Raw genomic sequence first — 10,794 nt, 5'->3', positions numbered from 1 at the left:
ACAATGTAAAAAAAAAAAATTCATTATTATTGGAATATTTAATAATAAAATAAAAGTTAAATTTTAAAAAACTACCTTATGATTGACGTTTTTTCACTCGAGGAACAAATATATTTTTGTATCAAAGAAGTACCGCATATTTTTTTAGCATTTTTAGGTACACATTTATGTTTTTATTATTTTTACATAGTTTTACATGTATTTAATATGAACTATTACTAAATTATCATTTTATAAGCAACGTGGCATCTAACAATGTATCAAAGAGTTCATAAATATATTAAAATTTTATTTTAAAAATAATTTCTTAAATTTGATTAAACTTAAAAATATATTTTAAAGATTTTTTATGAACACAGAATATCTAATTAAATGCTAAATTAATTAAAAAAATTTATTTTATTAATTATTTATATTTCTATTAATGTTTATAATCTAAAAAATGAGAAAAATATTGGATGTACTTAAAAAATGCTACAAAAATGAAATACATCTTATTCTTTTGATATAAAAATACATCTGCCCTTTAAGTGCAAAAGCATCAAACCACATGGTTGAAAAAAAAAAATTAAAAACTTTACCTTCAAATGTTTATATAGATATTGATCTATGAAACCAATAATAGAGTATAAAATCAATAATGGGCATTTAGATTAAAATGATATTATGAAACCTTAACTACTAATAACTTAAGCACAATACATAAACCCAAATTTAAAATAGTGATATTATGAAACCTCAATTAATATAAATATCAACTTAAACCCTGAACTATTATTCTAACTTCCACTGAAACTCTAATCATATTAGGCTATGGCATCCACGCCAACTGATTTACCAAAATTTGAATTCATTTATTGAATTGTAAAAGAAAAATTCAAGGCTTGCTTATGACATTGCTAAAATTAAAAAGAAGGAAAGAGAAATCATGTATTCTTTTACAATTTGTCTTTTTTAGTAATCTTTAAAGAAGGAAAGAGAAATCATGTATCTAGCCATATATAGAAATCTCTTTTTTTATTTTCTTTTTTGCTACCATCGGTGTCACGACCCCGTGGGCGTGGCCAAGCACTAGGAATGGGTAGGCTTAAGGCTACCGAAACCCGTAGTAAGCCCCGACACTCACTGATTTAAACAAATCTCATCTCAAATTAATATTATTAAAACCACAAATTATCTTAATAGCTACATTCTACATAAATACTTCGGTCTGCCAGAAAAACTAGGCGAGACCTGAAACTCAGAAAATTTACAACTGATACATCTACTAATTACTACTGCGGAGAATCTAAGATTTACCAATTTACATACGAAATCAAATACATCACCCGATGATGAAGGAGTCGGATTCTTGAATAAAGTCGCGGGAGAACTAACGATCCGAATCGAAAAGCAGGTAAAAATGAGATCGGTCTCGAGTGAGTTAAAATCATATATCTATAACAGTTTCAAATATCTCAATGTCACCTTATTTAATTTTAAAATAATTAATAAATCACGCGAACCATGCGTGTCATGTTAAGACATATGTGTCATGCCATGCTTAAACAAAAATTATTCCACATGCAACGGGACGGAGTACTTGATAGAACTCAATCCCAACTCTAAAATCTTGATTATTTCAACACTTATGTCTCAACTAACCTCAACTCTATCATCTCGAACCTCTCATTCCAACAGACTGGCGCCCCGAGAGCAAAGCTCGACCGGGGACCTTACCTCCGGTCCGGTCACTTAACTCTCGGCCTTAGCCTTTCGGCTCTCTTATCCAATAAGGTAGGCGCTGAGAGCTTAGCTCGACCGGGGACCTTACCTCTAGTCAGTCACTTAAATTTCCAAATAAGCCCGAGAGCAATGCTCGACCGGGGACCTTTACTCCGGCAACCACACTCTACTAAGCCCGAGAGGCGATGCTCGACCGAGGCGAGTCCTAATCTTTCTTTCTTAAAATTTTTACCTCTTTACCCTTTCCTATCTCTCTCGGATTATATTGGGACACTCATCCAACTCCTATTTTCTCTAGTCCCATCCCGAGTCATCATGCAATATTAAAATTGGTAATAAAGGAAAATCATATTTAAATAGTAATTAAAAGCATCATGCAAATGATAATAATAATAATTAAATGAAAATTGAAATTGCAAATAAGTATTCACGATGTGAAATCAAATTTTATGCATGACACGTCGTAAGCGATATATGACTTTAACTCGCGGGTTTGGCGACCTCCTAGCTCGCTCCGGTGCCTCGGTAGGGCGGTGAGCAACAATCTAGTCACGGAAAACAATTTATCAAAACGATGAAACAATTCTGATAGATCCTAGGTCTAGATTCACATGGTATGCAGAATCTCGACTCGGGAGAATTCTCTAGAAAATTCAGTGAACCTCCCTTACAACACGAACATTACCCCCCGTAAAAAGCGGGTCCAGGACCTACCGGAAAAACACTCCAAATATCCAACAATTTAAACAACGGAGTCGGGTCCCCGAACTTCACTATTTCCGACTCACACAAAGACAAAACACAAGGCGGCGGACAATTATTTTGACTCACAAATATCATCAAGTACTCAATATAAACCATTAGACACAATTAAACCAAGAATTCCAAAATTAACGGGCCAAAGATAATTATCGAGACGCTCGATCGCTCGGTCGACTACTTCCGATCGACGATCCGAACACACCATCGGACTCGAAGGCGATCCTTGCTTCCCGATTTTCCGATCCGACACCCGATCATCCGGTGAGATTTGCGGACGATCTCGGCCGTCGATTGACGAAGCCCGATCGCCACCAAACCGGTGCCATCGCGAAGCTTGAGCCGAGGAGAGTCGGGATACATCCTCCGATCATCCATCCTCTGCAGGGAGCTCGCCGAAATAGCCCAAAACGGCTGCCTCCACTTCGGCCGGAACTCTCTCCTCCGGCCACCAAAACCGGCCATCGCGAAAGGAAGCTCTCTCCAAGAGGAGCCGATCGCCACCAAGATCGTAGGAAGGCCGGAACCGGCCGCCACGTCGCGCCATTCCGCCGGCCGCCGTTGCCTACCGCCACCATCGTGCTCCTTCCGACGTCAACACGCCCTCGGCACGGCCTCCGTCAATCCACCATGGACGTCGGCGCCTCTCTCTCTCCTCCCTTTCTTCTTCTTCCTTCTTTCTTTTCTCTCTCCCCGATTTCCATTCCTTTCAATATCGACATTTGACCCCTGAACTTTTTCTTATTACAATTTGATCCCTCAACTTTCTTAATTACTTACAATTCCATCCTGCAGAATTCCAATTTAACCCCCAAACTTCTTTTTAGACTTTCAATTAAGCCCCTAACTATTTAATTTGGGCCAAATCCGAATTATTGAAAATACACAATTACAAAAATACCCACGAGCATATTTATTTACAAAAATACCAAGCTCACAAATTTCCATTAAAACCCCATAAAAAATAACATTATACTTTGAATCCTTATACCAAAATAAATTTCCAATTTAGTCCTAACACACAATTAAATTAAATAATCAATTTCCAACTCAAAATTTAATACTACTAATCAATTATAATACCAATTTTCCCAAAATTCTTTTATAAAAACATCCTTTATAATTTCTTCCAAAATTTTCCAATATATAATTTTACTTATATAAATATGCATTTGGGAAAATTTGAATAGCCAAAATATAATCATTTCTCAAATAATTTACTTGAATAATTTCTTAAAATTTCAAACTAATTGGGTATAGAAAATAACTCATTTATTTGATTAATATTAAATTTTTCATTAAATCATTTCAAATTAAACCCAATAATAATGAAGCTAAAATTAACTTAAATAAAAACTCATTATTAAATATATAAAAATTCCGGGTGTTACAATCGGCAGGTTTTTTTTACCAGTCAATGATAGCTAATTTTAACTCTTTACTAGCTATTTCTTTTCTCTTTTCTCCTCTAGTAGTTTTTTCCAGTTATAATAATATTCTCATTTGTTTTGTATAAGTTAGTAAAAATTTATAAATTTTGATAGTAAGATCTCTTATATTTCTTTAGTAGTGAATTTGAGAAAACAAATGGCAAATCAAAGATGTATAGAATAAGATCTCATGACTACTAAAGTCTCAACATTGAGAGATGATTCAAAGTCTCACAACAATGAAGATGGACTTATTTGGTTGAAAGTTCGTTTAGGGTTCTATGTTAGATTTAATATTCTTAGTTGTTTGTTAATTCTGTTGATGAAATGTTATGAGTCTTTTATTTTATCTTCCATAATATGGGAGTTAGGATGAGTTTGAATTTGATATTCAAAAGATTAGACCCGTTTAAAGATTCGCCAAACGACAATGAAGTTAATTTGTGATTCAGTATAGCTACTAAGTGGAATGTATTTCTTGTCAATGTCCAAAGGCAGCCAAAGTGCTGTATATAATTGTTCCATCAACATGATCAATGAAGCTTAGAGGAAAAACTCATCTTTATAGCAAGATTAATATGTATTTCTTGAACGCATTCAAGTTTACTTGTTGGTCACAAGTTATATTTATTAATCTTTATTAATAAAAAAACTCATTTTATTTCAAAAATACCCACTTTAGGGCTTATAAAGTAAAAAAGTAGAAAAGGGTAAAGATTGACTTAGACTAATTTGAATTTAATTACTCTCATAAGTCAACCTATTTATATGATCAAGTTTATATATACATTATATGCTAATAATTTAAAAAAATTTATAATATGTAATTTGAAGTACTTGAATGTTAAAATTTTATTATATTAATTTATATCTGAATCTGAATGTCCAATAAATTTATATGATCATAGTCAATCTTTAGAATACTTGTCATTTTTAGAGAAGAAAAATGCTGCAGAATTATCACAATAAATTTTCAGCGGCCTAGCTATACTATCAACAATTCCAAGTCCTAAAATAAAATTTTGCAGCCATAATCCATGAACGGTAGCCTCAAAGCAAGCTACAAACTCAGCCTCCATAGTGGATGCAGCAATGACAGACTGCTTCGTGCTCTTTCATGAAATTGCTCATTTGGCTAATAGGAATAAGTAGCCAAATGTTGATTTTCTTGTATTAACACATCCAGCAAAATCTGAATCTGAATGTCCAATCACCTCAAGGTGATTAGATCTTCTATAAGTGAGCATATGATCCTTTGTTCCTTGCAAGTATCTAAGAATTTTCTTTGGAGCTTTCGAGTGATCTAATCCTGGATTACTTTGATATCTGCCCAGTATTCCGACAGCAAAACTAATGTCCGGTCTGGTGCAAGTTTGATCATACATTAAACTCCCAACAACAGATGTATAAGGAATGTTCTTCATTTGTTCTCATTCCAATTCATTTTTCGGACATTGCATAAGATTATATTTATCCCCTTTCTGGATTAGAACTATCCCTATTGAGCATTTGTCCATTTTAAATCTCTCTAAAATTTTATTAATATAAGCCTTTTGAGATAAGCCCAATAAACCTTATGATCTATCATGAAATATTTCTATTCCTATCACATATGTGGCTTCTCCCATATCCTTAATTTTAAAATTATTAGAGAAATATTTCTTGGTTTCATGTAGCAAACCAAGATCGTTAGCAGTAAGTAAAATATCATCAACATACAGAACAAGAAAAATAAACTTGCTCCCACTGATTTTCATATATATGCACCGATTAACGATGTTTTCTTGAAATTCAAAAGAAGTATTGGTATCATTAAACTTAATATACTATTGACGAGAAGCTTATTTAAGTCTGTATATTGATTTCTTTAGTTTACACACCATATGATCCTTTTTCTTAATTGAAAAACCCTCAGGTTCACCCATATAAACTTCTTCCAAATTTTCATTAAGAAAAGCAGTTTTGACATCCATTTGATGTAGCTCTAAATCATAATGAGCCACTAAAGCCATAATAATTCTAAGAGAATCTTTTTTAGACACTAGTAAAAAAGTCTCTTTGTAATCAATGACACTTTTCTGAGTAAAAGCTTTGGCAACAAGTCTGACTTTGTGTCTTTCAATATTGCCTTTCGAATCGCATTTGGTTTTGAAAATCCATTTGCATCCAATCTTTTTAAATCCTTCAGGCAACTCAACAAGGTCCCAAACTTGATTTTGATCCATAGATATTAGCTCTTCTTCCATAGCATTAATCCATTTAATTGAATCATTACTATTCATGGCTTCTGAAAATGAACCTGGATCATTATTAATTCCTAAGTCCATTTCTGACTCTTGTAGATAAACTACATAGTCATCAGAAATAACAGATCTCCTTTCTCTTTGAGACCTTCTTACTATTACTTCTTGTTGTTCATTTATTATGGTTTCATTATTGACATTTTCATCATGAAGCATTTGATCATTTATTTGTTGTTCTTGAATGTTATTGGGATGAGTAATAACATTAGGAATAACAATTGTAGAAGTTTTGGGTATAGGAACTTCCACCCTAACTTCTTGAATACTAACATCATGTATTCTTCCACTCCCACTAATGTCACCATTTTCAATGAATCTTGCATTTCTATATTCAACAATTCTTGTACTATGATTAGGATAATAAAATCTATATCCTTTAGAATTTTCTGGATAACCAATAAAATAACCACTGATATTTTTTAAATCCAATTTCTTTTCATGTGGATTATAAATTCTTACTTCTGTTGGGCAACCCCAAACATGTAAGTACCTCAAACTAGGTTTTCTTCCTGTCCATAGTTCAAAATGTGTACTTGGAATTGCCTTACTAGGAACCCTGTTTAGCAAATACATACCAGTTCTTAATGCATACATCCACAATGACAAGGGTAAAGAAGAATGACTCATCATACTCCTAACCATTTCCATTAAAGTACGATTACGCCTTTCTGCGACACTATTTTATTGTGGTGTTCTCGTCATTGTGTATTGAGCATAAATACCATATCTTTCAAGAAATTTGGCAAATGACCTCGACATTATCCAGATTCATCATATTTTCCATAATATTCACCACCTCTATCCGACCTTATGATTTTTACCTTTTTATCTAATTGCCTCTCAACCTTTTTAATATAAATCTCAAGTAAATTGATTGATTGAGATTTGTCACGCAATAGAAAAATATGACGAGAATGAGAAAAATCATTAATAAAGGTAATACAATATTTTTCTTCACCAAAAGGTAGAGCATCAAAAGGACCACAAATATCAGTGTGTATAATTTCAAGAAGCTGTGTGCTTCTTATAGCTCATTTCTTAGTGTGTTTTGTTTATTTTCCTTTAATACAATCAATACACACTTCAAGATTAGTAAAGTCCAAACTTGGAAGTATTTCATTCCTTACTAATCTTTGTATCCTTTCTTTGGATAAATGACCCAAATGTTTATGCCACAAGTAAGCAGAACTTTCATTGACTAAATACGTTTAGTACCAACATTATGATGCAAGGTCATTAATGTCTCAACAAAAGAATTATCAAGTTTGAGCTTGTAGAGACCATTATATAACAATCCAGAACCAATAATATTATTATTCTTAAATAAAGTTAAAGATCCAGAACCAAACTTATAATAAAATCCCACTACATCAAGGTTCGATAAAGAAACTAAGTTGCGGGAAAATGTGGGCACATAAAGAGTTTGAAATAAATCTAAATAATGTCATGTATCTAATATTAAACGATAAGTGCCAATGCCTTTAATAGAAGCTTTCTTTCGATTCTGCATGAAGATAAAACTTTCATTTAGTCTTATGGTTTGGATCGTAAGGAATCCCTGCATCGTATTAGAAAGATAGGTAGTGGAACCGAAATCATTCCACCAAGTATTATGCGGAACTTCAATAAAATTTGATTCAAAACATACTAAAGCATAATGTTTACCTTTCTTTTTGAACCAAGCTTTACGTTTCAGGCAATCCTTCTTTAAGTGCCCGATTTTATCACAGAAGTGACACTTAACACTCCCATGTTCCTTCTTATGAGCAACCTTAAAAGATTCGTTCAGGTTGTGTAAACCTTTCTTCTTGCTCTTTCCACCTTTCTTTTTGCAACTCGTTCCAGCTTCTTGATGACTTAAGAGATGAACTGAATGAGCTCTTTGATTCTTTAATCTTGTCTTCTCTTGAATAAGCATGATGGTCAATTCATTTACATTCCATTTATCCTTTAAGGTGTTATAGTTCATTTGGAATGGACCATATTGTTCAGGAGGCAAGGAGTTCAGTATGAACTGTACTAGAAAATACTCATCCACATTCATTCCTAAGGTCTTTAATTTTGCCCCGCTAAGGTAGTCATTTCAAGAACATGCTCTTTGCATGGCACGTGAACCATCATATTTCATATTGGTCAAACTATTCATCAATGTGCCAGCAAGTGACTTATCAGCTGTTTGAGAATGTTCCTCAATAAGCTTTTTAAATTCCTTAGCATTGTCAGTTTTAGGAATTGTATTCTTTAAGTTGTTTGCAACAGTCATTCGCATGAATATTAAGCTTAATCTGTTCGATCTTTCCCAAGCTTTATATAAAGCTTTTTCTTCATTGCTACTTTCATCAGTAATAGTAGTAGGTTTCCCAATTTGAAGTGCCAAATCAAGATCGAGAACACCTAAGTGAAACTGAACTTGTTCGCACCAATCAGAAAAGTTCAAACCATTAAATAATAGAACAGATGAAGCATGTGAATGAAGAGACACAGGTACAGATACTGCAAATAAAAATAACATAGAATACTCATACATTAATGCTTTGATTCATAATATTTAATCTATAAATTCAAATATAAACATAAATATATCAAAGTTCTCATTTGGGTATAATAAGATATACTTATGTAAACAATTATAGGTAATTATATATGCATAACTAAATTTATTTTTTCTATCTTTGGATATGTAAAAAATAAAATTAGTATAACATATTAATCACCACGATTATGTTTATCAATTACAAAATAATTAATCAACCTTTGGGTTAATCCCTAAGTATCTTATAATGATAAATTTCAATTTACCCATAAATACATAAAAATCGTAATTGTCATTTTAAACACAAAATTTATAGTAAGTGAAAATTATAATCTATAATTTGACATTTATTTACTTGAAAAAATTTGGTCACTTTGGTGACAAGCAAATCGTCCTTAAAATAAATTTCAAAAGTTTATATAATAATATATTACTTTCATTAAATATTTAACTTAATTTTAATTAAGATTAACTACTGATATATATATATGTACCAAGAATTAAGGATGAATATGGATTAAAAGTTTTTTATTATGATGAAACTGTAAATTATTTCGGACATAATTGGAGAAAAATAACTTTACATGCAATATGATAGTTAACAAAACTTTATGGGCCACAATGGATCTTGATAAAAAACACAGATTTTGTTGCAGCAGTGTGTGTGTTACAAAATTTACACAAAATTAGTCTAAAAACTAACATCAATAAATCTTAAACTTAATCCAAACCATGCAAAATTAATCAATTTAATTTATATGCAAAAAATAAGGATTAATTCTTGCATGCATCTACAACAACAATAAATTTAATAAAATTATGGAAAAACATGATTTTTTAAACCATGCTCTGATACCACATATAAACAAATAATAACCCATTGATTAGAACTTCATGTTTTTCACCATTAAATAGAAGGAAGAAAACATACATTGATCCATATTTAATGGAGTGTGATTTCTCTCCTTTTTCCCCTTATCTTATTAATGGATACTCTAATCTTTAGTTTTTGTATTTGTTATAATTGTTGACGATATGGATAGAGAGAGGACCAACTCTTATTTATAGACTAATAGTGGCTTTCCATTAAAGCACTAATGGTTACAACCTTTCATGTTATAACCTTTACCAATAGTCATAATTATTCAATTCACAACCTTTCATTAACCAATAGAATTTAATTACTAATATCTTATTATAATTATATGAGCCATTAGTTTCTTACAAGGGTAATTTCATTCTCTGCTAATTTCAAGTTCGGGTAGAATCGAGTTCGAATCTTTCTGACCCTACTTCCTTTTCGAGTATAGATCATTATATATTTGAATCCAATTGGTTCAAATAAAATTCTAGTTCGGAATGCTTTCAGTTTTGATTTAAATTTCATATTAACTTATTAGATTCTAGTTAATTTTTAGAATTATAAGATTTTACTTTTTGATCTTATAAATTTTATCCAGTAAAATTCTATAAATTTAATAGTTTTGGAATCAAAAAATCTATTAATTAATTAATTATTTTATTATTAAATAATTTATTAATTAAAGAACGATTTTATCGATTAACATTGCCATCTAGTAAAATTTATGCTTATTTTTAACTATCAATATAGATTAAATGAATTCCTAACTAATTTATTTAAAAATATTTATTTAATTAACAATATGGCTTTTATAAAATTAGTTATATTTATTACTCACCGCCTAATAAGATTCTGAACATATTTATATAATTAATGGCAACATGAATTTAGTATATACTTCTAATTTTAATTTAATTATAAATATTTAATCAACTAAACCTTACAATAGAAGTCATCATATCCATGTTAATATTTATTTAATATTAACAAGTTAGTTATACTATTAGTACTTTAAGAGGTCATGGGACATAGTTTAAGCTTTTAAAAGTTTAGTCATGTATTATCTTATAGGTCATGGAAACATAGTTTAAGCTTTTAAGAGTTTCGTCACGTATTATCTTATAAACTAATCCAGTATGATTATTGTTATTATTTTAATTATAAAATAAGATTTATTGATAA

General features: G+C 31.1%; 1 protein-coding gene across 1 annotated transcript; it reads right to left on the bottom strand.

The window, feature by feature from the left end:
• Positions 1-8,300: 8,300 nt before the first annotated feature.
• On the bottom strand, positions 8,301-9,691 carry LOC125370628. Its single transcript, XM_048376919.1, has 2 exons — positions 9,682-9,691; positions 8,301-8,710 (listed from the first exon to the last, which is right to left on the bottom strand). The coding sequence occupies exons 1-2, from the start codon at positions 9,689-9,691 to the stop codon at positions 8,301-8,303; spliced, it is 420 nt and encodes a 139-aa protein (XP_048232876.1).
• Positions 9,692-10,794: the final 1,103 nt, after the last annotated feature.

This window comes from Ricinus communis, chromosome 7, assembly GCF_019578655.1.
Source record: "Ricinus communis isolate WT05 ecotype wild-type chromosome 7, ASM1957865v1, whole genome shotgun sequence".
Taxonomy (NCBI): domain Eukaryota; kingdom Viridiplantae; phylum Streptophyta; class Magnoliopsida; order Malpighiales; family Euphorbiaceae; genus Ricinus; species Ricinus communis.
Note: the sequence above shows the minus strand (reverse complement) of the source record. Positions and strands in the feature narration are given on the sequence as shown.